General features: G+C 44.7%; 1 protein-coding gene across 1 annotated transcript; it reads left to right on the top strand.

Moving 5' to 3' along the window:
• Window positions 1-1,546: 1,546 nt before the first annotated feature.
• On the top strand, window positions 1,547-5,665 carry RNASE7 (ribonuclease A family member 7). Its single transcript, XM_006932702.5, has 2 exons — window positions 1,547-1,671; window positions 2,128-5,665. The coding sequence occupies exon 2, from the start codon at window positions 2,167-2,169 to the stop codon at window positions 2,626-2,628; it is 462 nt and encodes a 153-aa protein (XP_006932764.2). The 5' UTR covers window positions 1,547-1,671; window positions 2,128-2,166; the 3' UTR covers window positions 2,629-5,665.
• Window positions 5,666-14,881: the final 9,216 nt, after the last annotated feature.

Raw genomic sequence — 14,881 nt, forward strand, 5'->3', positions numbered from 1 at the left:
CTTGGGTTTGGCCCAGGTCATTATCTTACGGTTTGTGAGTTCAAGCCCCACATCAGGCTCTGTGCTGGTAGCATGGAGCATGCTTGGGACTCTCTGTCTCCATCTCTCTCTGCCCCTATCCCACTCACGCCATCTCTGTCTCTCTCAAAAATAAAATTAAAAAAAAAAAAAAAACAGAGGGAGACAAACTATAAGAGACTCTTAAATACAGAGAACAAACTGAGGGTTGCTGGAAGGGTTGTGGGAGTGGGGATGGGCTAAATGGGTAAGGGGCATTAAGGAGGACACTTGTTGGGATGAACACTGGGTGTTTATTTAGGTGATGAATCACTAAATTCTATTCTTGAAATCATTATTAAACTGTATGTTAACTAACTTGGATTTAGATTATTTAAATATTTAAAAAGAAATACATACACTTTGCTGAATAAGAAAAAAAATCACTGCCTACCGACTTTCCTCTTGTTCTACCTTTTTTCTTAGCAATTATCACTTCAAGCAAAGTGTATGTTTATTTTTTACTATCTTTCTCCCAGTGGAATGTAAGCTCCACCACAGGTAGGGATGTTTGTCTCTTTTATTCACTGATCTATGTGCCTCAGCACATAACGCTCAATACATACGTGTTTACTGCATGGATGAACATGAACTCAGTGTTCTGAGATCAACTACTACTTACAGATGAATCCTGAAAACAAAACTGTTGTTCATCTCAGTTTCCCGGGCCTTCCTACCCACAGATGGTGATGATTCTATTCCTCAGTGTCTCGGTTCTCCTGAGTGCCCTGTGCCAAGCTCACTAGAGCCCCCAGACCAGTCCACCTCAGGCTTTCCACACAGCTAGAACTACCCCAAGGAACAAGGCTTGCAAGATAAAGGCCTGTGGCAGAATGAGGCAACTGCCACCCCCAACGGCATTTTCAAATTTGGATGATGTTTAAATTTTGAAAATTTTAACAAAGTAAGGAGGAAAAGAGTGAGGGATGAAAGGTGTTGGGGGCCCTCTCCAGGTAAAGTCAGGTGGCCCTGCTCAGCACCTGGCACTGAGGGGCCCAGAGGAGTGAGTGACCACAGAATAGCTGAGTTGGGGTGGTGCTGGGCATCGTGACTGTGATGAATCATCCACTTCCCTGTCTCCTCCATCTCCTCCAAAAGATAAGCAGGAAGTCCTGATGACAAGAAATCATACAAATATTCTAGGCTGTTCTCTCTGCATCTCATCAGGTCAGAGAAAAAGCCATCCTTACCACTGCAGGGACTGGCTCTTCCCGTATAATGAACCAAAGGTGTATATGGGGGATAAATGGCAGCTCTCTTGAAATTCGTTTGGGGTTGACACCTGGGTCAGGTGCTTTATTAGAGTCATTAAAACCACGTGGCTGGGGGCCAAATCTATTCTTTAAGCATGAGGTTTGAAGCTTCCTCATTGCCAAACCTGTTTAGGCAGGTACACTAGCTCCATAGGTATCCACTTATTTGGGACATGTAGGTGGAAAGGCATGAACCTGATTCATTTCCTGATCCAGGATGGCTCCCCAGCCCGCCCTCAAACAGAAGCAACGTAGCTCAGGCCAGCTCTTAAGGAGTTAAAAGGCAAGTGATCTGAGGCCAGTGGCAGGTAGGGGCAGCCTAAACAGGGGCTAAGCTGGAGCTGCAGAACTCAGTGAGGAGGTGAGACCTGTGGAGGGACCTCGGTGAGGAGAGAGGACAGAGCAGGGACAGGCTCTGATGAGAGTGAGGGATGAGATAGACAAAGGAAGAAGGGATAAGGACACACACACAGGACAGAGGAGAGTGATGCCAGGATGGAGGCACAGAGTGGGGACACGGGGGCCAGGGGGTGTCATGGAGTAGATGAGACACAGAGCCAATGGATAAGGGCACAAAGAGGATGGGGCTTGAGGGAGAGGAGATAGAACAAAGAGTAGGAGGACAGAATGAGGGAAGACAGGATGCAAGGTGAGGGGGATGGGGTCACAGTGGGTGAGAAGGGCACCCAGAGCAGGGAAGAAGGAATGAGACCCCTGGGTGAGGGAAGAAGGAGGCAGTAGTGGAGGGTAACAGTGGTGAGATAGAAGGAGCGCATACAGGAAGACTAATTTCTCACCTCTTGTTCTCTATCCCCAGCAAACCCAGCCCTCCGTCCTGACTGTTCCCCTGAGAGAGATGGCAGCAGCCAGAGCAGGATTCAGCCCTCTGCTCCTGCTCCTGCTGCTGGGGCTGTGGCTAGCTGAGGTCCCAGTCAGTGCCAAGCCCAGCAACATGACCGCAGCTCAGTGGTTTGCAACGCAGCACGTGCAGCCCAAACCCCAGGGATGCGACACTGCAATGAACAACATCAACAAATACACGAAACGCTGCAAAGACTTCAACACCTTCCTGCATGAATCCTTCTCCAGTGTGGCCACCACCTGTCAGACCCCCACCATAGCCTGCAAGAATGGCCGTAAAAACTGCCACCAGAGCCAAAGGCCTGTGTCTCTGAGCACATGTAAGCTCACCTCGGGGAAGTATCCAAACTGCAAGTACAAAAAGAAGCAACTGGTCGCTTCTTACATTGTAGCCTGTGACGCTCCCCAGGCAGGAGGCTCTGGGAAATTCAAGCTGGTCCCTGTGCACTTGGACTAGGTCCTTTAGGTTTGCAGCCTTCCTCCCTCATGGGCTGTACCTTAATTCCCTCTCCAGGCCTCTGTGCAAGTCTTTTTTTTTTTTTTAATGTTTATTTATTTTTGAGAGAGAGAGAGACAGTGAGGGGGAGGGGCAGAGAGAGAGAGGGACAGAGGATCCAAAGTGGGCTCTGCATTGACAGAGGCGAGCCCAATGCAGAGCTCAAACTCACAAACCTTGAAATCATGACTTGAGCCAAAGGCAGATACTCAACTGACTGAGCCACCCAGGCGCCCCTCTGTGCCACTCTTCATATGTCCAGAAGGTTCTTTTCCTCTCATCTCTTAGGGCCCTTCCTAGCTCTTCTGAGAGGCTGAGGGTGAGCTGAGGTAGACAGGTTGGAGGGCTAAGCTCCAGAACAGATGGTCTTTCATCTTTTTGTTGCTGTTTTCCCGGAAGCTTACCCTCAAGAGAGGGGTTGAGCAAGCTAAGAGTATGGGTTCCCTGGCCTGTGCCTTGTACATCTCTCCCCTGTCCCCTCTTTTCATGGCAGCGTGACAAGAGGGGGAAATAAATGGACAAGAAGGGTATGGGATTTATGGACAGAGCTGCTCCGGTTCCTAAACCAGGAATCTTCCCCAGATAACGTGGTAGTGACATGGCCTGTGTGTGGAGAGGCAGCTGGGAAGAAAGAAAACAAAGTACCACTTCATATTTATGTAGCATTTTAGGCTTTCATAGTGGAGCCACATGAGTTCTTGTGAGATAGACTTGAGAGGGATTATGTGCCTTCTTTAGGGCAGGAAATTGAGATTTGAGAAAGTGTAATTCATTAAAAAGCTTGTCAAACTGGTTAGTGGCAGAACCTGGACTTGCACTTAGGACTCCTTATTCTAAATACGGTGTACTTTGTACTTGACCATTGTGCAAAAAAGGAGAGACCTCTATAGGGACTAGAGAACTAGGTAAGAGTTCACCCATATCCCCTGAGAGCTCTCCGAAGAGCCAGTTGTCCTGTGCTGGCTGCAATAAAGGTCACTACGTCTCTAGCCAAGAGCTGTTTATGAGGTTCTCCAGGGATCTTAATCCATTCTCTCTCTGCCTCTCTAACCGGGCTCCCCCTTCTCCAGCCCACTGTTCTTCCGACCCAGCCCCCCCACCCCCCCACCCCGGGCCTGGCTGTGGCTAGATCCCTTTGGCCTGAAGGCATAGGGTCAGGGGAGTGTCCCAGCTTCATTCCCCTGCTCCAGGATCACATTTCCCTTGACCTCAAGGGACTTCCGTGGCCCAGAGCCTGCTGGTCACAAACAGGCTGGTGGGAGCTGCCAGAGCTTCCTTCCTCTGATAATGATCTCTCCTGCCTCGGTGCTTCTCTGGCTCTCCAATCTGGCGGTCTGCCCAGGCCGGAGGGCTTGAGATGTGGAAATGCCATCTCCCTGTCCCCCCAGGTGTAGACACCACTTCTCCCTCTCTAGTGAGCAGAACTGGAGAAGCTGTGGCTTTACACTGGCTCTGTTCTGATAGTGTCCCCCACCCCCCGCCACCACATTGCCTGCAGCCCTCACCATCATCAGCACATTCTCTATTTCAGTCCTAAACTGACTATGCCCATGCCCACCCTACTTCACTGTCCAATTACCTTGTTAGACTTTCCCTTCCCAGCTGGGGAGTCTGTTCCCTACCTGTCCCTCCCCGACACCACCCATGCTCCTGTACTCCTTACCAGAGTTAGAGTCAGTTTTGGAGACAGATAAAATTGGGTGTAAATCTTGGTTGGCTCAGTGTTCCTGGCCAAGTGACCTCGAGCAAACTACTGAACCTCTCTGCAGCTGTGCTTCCATACAGCAAAATGGGAGTGATACCACCTACCCAATAGGATTGCAGGAAAATTTAGAAATGATATTTATGATGCCTTAAGCAGCCCTCAGCCCTGGTAGGCAATTAATAATGACCACTAGTAGTAACAAATAGTTGTCCAGTCAAATCCACGGTGGCAAACATGCCGACGAAGGCAAATGCCCCACTCAACTTTCCTTGAAGGCCTTCTTCTGCTAGAGTGATGTTCATGAGTAGCTAGAGGACAAGTCTGCAGAGTCCTGCTGGGTGGGCTGGTGTTTGGAGAGGAGGCGGAGGGAAGGTAGGGAGGGGATGATCAAAAGAAAGAGCGGAACGTTGAACAATTCAAGCAGAACGTGGGGCACTACGTTGCTGAGTCTTGGAAGTAGAGGTGCACTAAATACACATTGTGGCCAGATTCCAAATTACAAAGTGTAAATCTATATATCCTATGGTCATTATACTCTGCGTTTATCACTTTATTTTTTTAATGTTATTTGTTTTTGAGAGAGAGCACACACGCACAAGCGGGGGAGGAGCAGAGAGAGAGGGACAGAGGATCCAAAGCGGGTTCTGTGCTGACAGAGGTGAACCAGATGAGGGACTGGAACTCACCATGAGCCAAACCCTGAGATCATGACCTGAGCCGAAGTCAGATGCTCAACAAACTGAGCCACCCAGGCACCCCATTTATCACTTTAAATAGATGGTTTCAATGAGGTGCATAGAAAGCAAGATACTTGGGGGTATTGACTTTTTCCCTTTTTTTTTCACAACTCTTTATATATTAATATAAATATAAATTGTATAAGTTGATATATACCATATATAAATTATATATATATTGATGTTTTTTCTTATGGATATTATGGTTTTGAAGACCTCCTCCTCACAAAATTTTGAAGTGGCTATAATGATGCTTTTAGTGCATCCTCTCAAAATGAAAAGAATTTCCAGATAAAACTTTTTCTTAAAAGATTCATGACCTAAATAGTACTAAGTAACTAAAAATCAAGCATAATTCCAAAGTAATCTGTGGTGATGGAGTTCAAAATAGTGGTATATTGGGGAGTACTAACTGGCAAGGGGTAAGAGGTAAGCTGGAAATGTTCTTTCTTGGTCTGGATGTTTACTTTGTGAAAACCCATTGAGTTGTACACTTAAGATTTGTATAGTTAACTGTATGTAAATTACACCTCAATAAAAAATCCTTCTGAATGTATAGCTCTTAACAATTATTTTACTTAACATGATAAATGCTAATACACCAATCAATTCTATAAAGATTATGATATAATGGAATCATAGATGGAATTATGATCTAGTTAAATTTCTGTTGCTCTGCTTTATACTATTTTTTGAATTGAATAGTACTTATACTATTTATTAAATTGTTATAAATACTTTGGCTCAAAAAGTATATGAGGTTCTTCTTAAAGTTGTCCGGCTAATACACTACCTCTTCTCATATATTAACTGTCAACTGATTTTCCTATTTTATGTGAAAATTCTTCATTGTTTTATATATAATATAATCTTTTACAATCATTAATTATTCAGCATTTTTCTTAAAATAATAAGTGTGCGTTTATACTTCTACTGACAGAATTTCGACACTTAAAAATTCATAAGGAAAATTTCACTCTAAGTTACATCTAGAATGCCCACTAATATTTGAAAGTGATTCAGATATTAACGATGAATCCAAATGACTTGTTTGTTCTCATCACTGATGATTTAACTGATTAGGTTTGACAGTCACCCATTCCTTCACATGACTTTGATCACAGCCAAGTTGAGAGATGCCAAGAATAATGTTGAAATAAGCATTTGACTATTCAACTTTCCAAAGGTCAAAGGTGAGGTCCAAAGTGAATAACAGGTTTGGGCCAACTACTAAGGCTGGCTGAAGCCTGATGCAGTCCTACCTGATGGCTGAAGGATGGGAAAAGGAGGCTGATTAGTTATTAAACATTGCTGTTTCTGGGAGTGGGGGCTTGGGGAGGGGAGGAGAGTGTGTAGGGGAACATTGTCCAGCCTTGTGTAGGTGGCTTTAAAGGAAATTGTTTCAGGGTTCCTGCGTGGCTCAGTCAGTTAAGCATCTGGCTCTTGATTTTGGCTCAGGTCAGGATCTCACAGTTTGTGGGTTTGAGCCCTGTGCTGTCAGAGCAGAGCCTGCTTAGGATTCTCTCTCCCTCTCTCTCTCTCTGTCCCTCCCCTGCTCATGCTTGCTCTCTCTCTTTCTCTCTCTCTCTCTCTCTCAAAATAAATAAAAAAGAAAAAGAGAAAGAAAATTGTTTCAACCCGGACCTAATATGGAGCAGACATGGAATCCAGAAAAGAAAGTAACCCAAAGGGCACCTGGGTGGCTCAGTTGGTTGAGTGTATGACTCTTGATTTCATCTCATGTCATGATCCCAGGGTCATGGGATCAAGCCCTACATCAGGCTCCATGCTGAACATGGAGCCTACTGAAGATTCTCTCTCTCCCTCTGCCCCTCTCCCCTACTTGCTCTCTCTCTTTCTCAAAAAGAAAAGAAAGTAACCCCAGAACTGGTTCTAGAGCTCACTCACTTTCCTACAAGTAAAAACTGAGGTATATTAGGTAGGAAACTTTTCTACATCACCCTGGTTTCCCAGAGTCTCCATACACTGAAGTAAATGACCCATAGACATTACAAAGAGGGCCAGCTGAGTCAATGTGAAAAAAAGGGTCCTGACTCAAGGGCAGAATGTAGGAAGAGGAAATGCCCTTGAGATGAGGCCCTTCTCCACACATTAATTCATAGTGTCAATGGCTTTCTTCATCGGATCTATGGCTCTAAGAGAATAACTCTAGTGCTAAGGCAAGAAATACACCAATGACAATAACATCCAGGGATGTTCCTTTGAGAGAGCCTTGGCCCATTCTTATGCTCTTGCAGCTTTCAAAAGGACTTTGAAGACTTTAGATCCTCAGTCTTTTAAAGGTCTCCTCCTACCCCCATCCCACCATGGAAGTTAGAAAGAAGAGCAGATACAGCTCTTGCCAGGATGCTTACCTGTGCAAGACTCCAAAGCCAGTAAGCCTAGGAGCATCCATGAAGCCACAGGAGCATGAGAACACATCACTAACAGGGCCTTGTAGGAAGCCCTTGGTTCACAAGAGGAGAGGTGAAGAAAGATGTCTACCCCTAAAGGAAATACACACTGTGATGGAAAATCCTCCTGACTTAGGGAGATGGGAATTTCCTATCTATATAAAGCTAACCTACTTCATGGGAGTATCAGGTAGATTAAATGTGACAATATTTTTAAAGTACTTAGTACAGTGGCTGGCATGTAGGAAAAGTTCAAGAGGTGTTATCATATTTATTACTGTGGTGTCAAATGTTGGGTGGCCAAATCTGTGATGGATGGAGCAGGCGTGACTTCCGTGACAGAAGAACAAAGGATTTCAACAGAGGCCAAACTCCTCCTCAGCCTTCCTTTGCCAACTGTAGTTCCTAGCCAAGAGTGGATAAAGCAAGGCTCAAGGTCAGACAAAAAGGACAATATGCATTCATCCCTCTAGGAAAAGTAATTTGGAGTGGGGTGGGGTAGGGAGCAATACTTTCAAATGGGACCAAAAAAAAGGGGGGGGGGGTGGTGGCTATCAAGTATTTCTGTTAAGACTACTTTACTTAAGGGGTTTTTTTTCTTTCCCCCAACTCTACCTTCCGTGAATCAAAAGATATAAAAAAAGGCATAGGATTTAGGGCCACCAACTTTTGAGGGTGTCCACCATGTCAGCTCCTCTCCAAAGGATTCAAGTATCACAGCAATTGATGGAGAAAGCGCTCTAGTGACATTTCCAATTTTCCCTCCTGAGACATTTAAACCAGTCCTCAGGTGAGTTTAGTATGCCCTCACCTCCATCATGGAAGACCTCTTACATTTTTCCCACTCTCTGATTCAGTTCCCTTTCATACTTTGTCTTCCATTACTCAAAACTGCCACCAGTGCCCATGGGTCATCGTCCTCCACTGCTTTCCAATGGACTTCCAGTGGGAAAGCATCATAGCTGTCACTTTCTATGGTCTTCACATAGAAACTTAGTTGAGCTTACGCATTTAAAACGTAAACTGACCTGGTGTAAATTAGTACAGATTCCTGCTCAGGCCATGGCATTTAGCACAAGACAGATCTACATGTCTTCGTAGCTTTAGACTCTTTCAGCAGATATTCATAAAATTATAATGTTACAAGAGATTGTATCCACTGACCTCAGACACCATCTAGTTCAGCCTTCTCCATTTTGCAAATGAGAAAAGTAAAACCCAGAGGACTTAAACACCTTGTCCAAGATCACGTGGCTAATTTAAGTAAGTACTCAGGTATCTTCAACCAGTCCAGTGATATTTACAAACTGACATTCTAATTAATTGTCCCAAATGGATCTCAGACATTTTCCAAGGTCAAAATCACTATCCATGGATTGGCAAATGAATCTGCAAATGGGCAGATTCCTGGACTTGAGACAAAAGCACGTTCATCCCAAAGAGTGTTCAGTGTCCATAATCCTGACATGTTTACATTTCTGCCTCTCACCCGCGGACCACATCCCCTTCAGCTGAATGTTCATATTGTGTCAGTGAGATGGGGAAAAACATAGTACCCAAGAACTTGATTATAAACTAGTCAAGCATGTCCTTGGGTCATGTCACTGGCTATTGGACACATAAGTAAGGGCATGCAGCAGGAACAAAGGTCTTCACTTCCTATCTGCTATTTGGGGCCAGGGTGAAAACATTGCAGAGATGCCACTTGGTGGACCTCCAGGTGGGTCTGAGACATCCCCAAATATTTTATCTTTGGTAAAGGTCACCATTCCTTACGTTCAAAGTTGGTATACTCAGGGCTGGGTTTTCATGGTCAACTAGAGCCCCCAGAGCAATGTTTCTCAGACTTTGCTAGAAATGTGCTAGAAATGACAGAGGAGAATTAATTAAAACACCTTAAGGCGTGCCTAGCAACAAGAGCCTTCTCTGAAGCCTCCTTTTTTCACTTAACTAATATTCATAGAATAGACATATGCATAAATGTCTTATATGTTATCTTAAAATTTCATTGTGGGTAATAGATCAATGCTAATTTCCTGGTTTTGATGGCTGTGCTGTGTTTATGTGGGCCAGGGTATTTGTAACTGGGAAATACTCTCATATGAAGGGGTAATGGAGCATCATGTCTGTAACCTATTCTCAGTAGTTCAGGATTGTCAATAATTGGGGGATATGGTTGGAGCGTATAGGGAAGTTCTGTGTACTCTTTCTGAAACTTACATATAAATTTGAAATTATTTCAAAGCAAAAACATTTTAAATTGAAAAAAATCGGTAATTTGAATTTTTCAACATACTCCATCATACAGTTTTATTTTATGTAAAAATAGTACTTTAAATTACTTCCTCTCCCCCCAAAATAATTTCAGGAAAATTGGGAAAGAATACATTTATGTTGTGTCTTTGTATACCTGGTATACATCTGCATTCAGTCAAGGGTAGGAGTACACTGGCCTTAATGGGATTTTCCTTAACTTGCTCTCAATGGGCCTTAGTCTCTGACCAGTATTTCTTTTCAAGAACTAGATGAGGAAGATAAGATAGTTATGGGGCAAGGGCAGTAGGAAGGTCCTTCACGTGTGAAAGAAAGAAAGAGGAAGAAAGAAAGAAGGAAAGAAAGAAAGAAAGAAAGAAAGAAAGAAAGAAAGAAAGAAAGAAAGGAAGGAAGGAAGGAAGGAAGGAAGGAAGGAAGGAAGGAAGGAAGGAAGGAAGGAAGGAAGGAAGGAAAAGGAAGGAAGGAAAAGAGAAAGAAAGAGAAAAAGAAAATAGACATAGAGCATTTGGAACAGTGACTGGAACATAGAAACCCCTCAATAAATATTAGCTATGATCATTTTTATCACTGTTGTTTTTGTCATCCCTGGGAGGTCCAAATGCTGCACACAGGCTCGTAGTAAGTCAAAGGCCACAAAAAGTGGGGCGCCTGGGGGCGCCTGGGTGGCGCAGTCGGTTAAGCGTCCGACTTCAGCCAGGTCACGATCTCGCGGTCCTGGAGTTCGAGCCCCGCGTCGGGCTCTGGGCTGATGGCTCAGAGCCTGGAGCCTGTTTCCAGTTCTGTGTCTCCCTCTCTCTCTGACCCTCCCCTGTTCATGCTCTGTCTCTCTCTGTCCCAAAAATAAATAAATGTTGAAAAAAAAAAAAAATTTTAAAAAAAAAAAAAAAAAAAAAAAAAAGTGGGGCGCCTGGGTGGCTCAGCTGGTTAAGTGTCCAACTTTGGCTCAGGTCATCATCTCGCAGCCATGATCTCAGGGCTGAGTTCGGGCCCCCATCGGGCTTTGTGCTGACAGTTCAGAGCCTGGAGCCTGCTTCGGATGCTATGTCTCCGTCTCTCTCTCTGCCCTCCCCTGCTCATGCACTGTCTCTCTCTGTCTCTCAAAAATAAAAACTAAAAAAAAATGCATTACATTTAAAAAAAGAAAAAAAGGGGGGCGCCTGGGTGGCTCAGTCGGTTAAGCGTCCGACTTCAGCTCAGGTCACGATCTCACGGTCCATGAGTTCGAGCCCCGCGTCGGGCTCTGGGCTGATGGCTCAGAGCCTGGAGCCTGCTTCCGATTCTGTGTCTCCCTCTCTCTCTGACCCTCCCCCGTTCATGCTCTGTCTCTCTCTGTCTCAAAAATAAAATAAACGTTAAAAAAAAAAAAAAAAAAGGAGGGAGGCACCTGGGGTGGCTCAGTCAGTTGAGCATCCAACATCCACTTAGGTCATGAACTCGCGGTTCGTGGGATGGAGCCCTGAGTCCGGCTCTGTGCTGACAGCTTGGAGCCTGGAGCCTGCTTCAGATTCTGTGTCTCCCTCTCTCTCTGCCCCTCCCCCTCTCAACTCTGTCTCTCTCAAAAATAAAGATTAAAAAAATTAATAAAAAATAAATAAACACTAAAAAACAAAAACAGAAACAAATGATGTGGATTCCGAGAGGCAGCACAGTCACTGAGTGTCCCTCTGAGCCAGCGGAGCGCTAGAGGACGTCTTCCATTTAGTTGGGAAGACTGTATACAAATCTAAGAATCAAATAACAAAACAAGGTAGCACACAGCTAAGTACCCAAATGAGTGATACCAGAAGTATCATTGAAGAAGGTTAGGTTCAGGAGGGATTAATTGGCCTCAGGAAAGCTCACATAGGCGATCAAGCTGAGCTCTGCGAGATGGATAATATTTGAGAAAGGGCTCTCAGGGAAGAAACAAAAAAGAACAAAACATATTCAGGAGATAAAAGGAAGACCAGTCTGTTAGAATAGAAATTTGGTCACCAACCTTAACCCATTAGGTAAATTCAATAAACAGGAAGGCAGTGCAACAGAAAGAGACAATGTAACTTTGGAGCCAGACTTTACCTCATTTTCAATCCCACTTACTACATCTGCCACTTACTAAATCTGTGACCTTAACCTCTCCAAGCCTCAGTTTCCTTTTCTGGAAAATGGGACTATTAACATGGAACACATAATATTGCTTTGTAGATAAAATTGTATATAAAGCACAATGCTTTGGCACACAGTAAACACTTTTTAATTTTTTTTAAGTTTATTTATTTATTTTGAGAGAGAGAAGGCATACGCAGGGGAGGGGCAGAGAGAGGGGGAGAGAGACTCCCACTCAAGCAGGGAGGAGAAGCCCGACCCAGGCCTTGACATGGGGCTCGAACCTACGAACCTCGACATCATGACCTGAGCCGAAAACACGAGTCAGATGTTTAACCGACTGAGCCCCCCAGGTGCCCCAGTAAACACTTTTTTAAATGATAGCTATCATTCTTCATGAAGTACCCAGCACTATGCCAAGCACACAGCAGACCTTCACGAAACGGTGGTTAATGTCATCCCTTTCCTTCTGTTGCTGTTGTCAGCCCTGGGCTGACCTGACCCTTAAGTAGGCCCGTGTTTCATGCCATCATACCACCCTAGGCACCTTAACACTGCATCACATTGAATATAGTTAATATACATATCCCTCATTCAACATCGTTCTTGCAGAAATGTATCTGAAATGATATTTAAAACTTTATTTTTGAAATCGACCGCAAATAATTTGTAACTGGCACCACTCCTTCTGTCATTGCTGTACCTGGGAATGCCTATAAGATGAGAAAATCTAACCTAAGATTGTTTTGCAATCTGATCAACTTTTTGTCAAAAAAGTTGCCAAAATTGCCAAAGCTGCCAAATTTCAAAATAGATGAAGTCGGCTTTGTTCCTGTGGTAGCAGGTAAGTACACATTTTAAATCTGAGATTTTGCAGTGGACGCTTTCCATACTCCGTATAGTTTTCTTCCCAGTCTGGAACGCGTAGGCCCTTGGAAACCTCCCAGACCCTGGGCACTGAGCCTCTAGCACTTAATGGACGTAAGGGCCCTGAGACTGTGGCAGTTGGAAAGACTTGTGACGAATGACTAGGATCAAACACACAAAGGAAGCCCTTCCCCAGGCTTCCTTGAGTGGGGCTGGCCAGCTGCAGGGTCAGCACCTACCTGAGGGGAAAGCATGTTTGCAACTTGAAAAGTCTGTGGTCAGCCATCTCTGTCAGCACAAAATGTTTTATTTTTTTAATTTTTTTTACATTTATTTATTTTTGAGAGACAGAATCAGAGCACAAATGGGGGAGGGGCAGAAAGAGATGCAGCATGCGAAGCAGGCTCCAGGCTCTGAGCTGTCAGCACAGAGCCCATCTTATCTCACGAACCATGAGATCAGGAGGAAGCTTAACTGACTGAGCCCCCTGGGGCGTCCCTGTCAGCACAAAATGTTAATGGCAGCACTTGGCCCCTGCTGCCATCCCCATCCAGGACGCTTGAGTCTGCGACTGTTGATGAATAACCACTTGGTGATCCTCCCATCCCAATGAGAGAGGCTCAGCTGAGGGCCTGCAAAAGAGAAATGACTTCCTGGATAAATAATTATAACTATATAATATATAATATATAATATACAATATATATTATATATTATATATTATGTATAACTATATATAACTATATATATAGTTATATATATAATATATATATATATATATATATTATATATATATTTGCTCCCTGGGGACCAAGTCAACTGTTTGCTGGATAATGTTCTCCTGGGCACAAAAATCAATGTTTTGTTAGCTTTGTGGGGAGAAGCGCCTGAAGGGATCCCAGCTGTGGAAAAGGCAACCAGGCTCCACCTGGGAGGCGGAGGGACAGATGTCTCAGAAGTTTGGCCTCTGGCAATGTAGATCCTAGCAGCCTTGGAGATTTTTGCAACTTTGAGGAACATTTTATCTCAAAGGCAGTGAAGTCACACAAATCCCAGAGCTTGAGATGCTGGGTGAGAGCCAACACAGCAACAGGGACTTGAGAAGCCCAGAGCAAGCACCCCACTGCAGTCATTTGCTTGGTCCCTTGACAACTGTTGCACTATCCCCTTACTGTCAGTATTATAATTTACTGAATATATATGTACTCATTTAGCTCCAATAGTTCTTTTTATTTTTTTTAATGTTTATTTAGTTTTGAGAGAGAGCACGTGTGCGCGAGAGCCGGGGAGGGGCAGGGAGTGGGGGGTGTAGGATCTGAAGCTGGCTTTTCGCTGACAGCAGAGACCCTGACTCTGGTGGAGCTCAAGAACCAGGAGATCATGACCCAAACCAAAGTCAGATGCTCAACTTGAAAGAGCAGACCTAGGCCGGCGGACTAGTGACTATGTCCCTGACATGGCCGCAGAAAGAGGTTCCCGCTCAAACCTCAGACCACGCCTCCTCCCCTTGAGTAACTTATGTTTTCTAAGAAAGCGGGCTACTGATTGATGCATTCTTCTGAAGTCTAAAGTGGGAGGAAGGGAGTATGAGAGGGGTGGAAAGTGTGAGTAGAAGAGGGAGGGCTTCTCTCAGGTAGGGGCCAGAGGCAGGAGCCCTCAATCCTGCCCAGGCTTAGAATGACCTGGGAGCATTTTACCCCTCCCCAAACCAATTAATCAGAGTCTCTGGGGATGGTGTTTGGTGCTAGGTATTTATATAGCACAGCAAGGCTGACAGCCAATGGTTAATAGGTGACCAGTGAGAAATGTTCTGTATACACTGAGGCCAAACATGTTAGAGATCCTCAGACACAGTGGTTCTTAAACTTCAGGTGCATCAGAATCTCCTGGAAGACTTGTTCACAGATTGTTGAGCCCCACCCCCAGAGTTTCTGATTCAGTAGGTCTGTGACCACCAGGCCCAACATTTGCATTTTTAACAAGTTCCAGGTGAAGCTGATGATTGCTGATCTGGGACCACACCTTGGCAGCCATTGTTCTATCCTTCCCCAGCCAATCGGCTAAGGCCATGATCCCTATAAAACCTTTGTGCTTTTGAAACCTGCTCTCTCTCCGGTGTCTCACTGCTGCCT

This window comes from Felis catus, chromosome B3 (assembly GCF_018350175.1).
Source record: "Felis catus isolate Fca126 chromosome B3, F.catus_Fca126_mat1.0, whole genome shotgun sequence".
In the NCBI taxonomy this organism is placed as follows: domain Eukaryota; kingdom Metazoa; phylum Chordata; class Mammalia; order Carnivora; family Felidae; genus Felis; species Felis catus.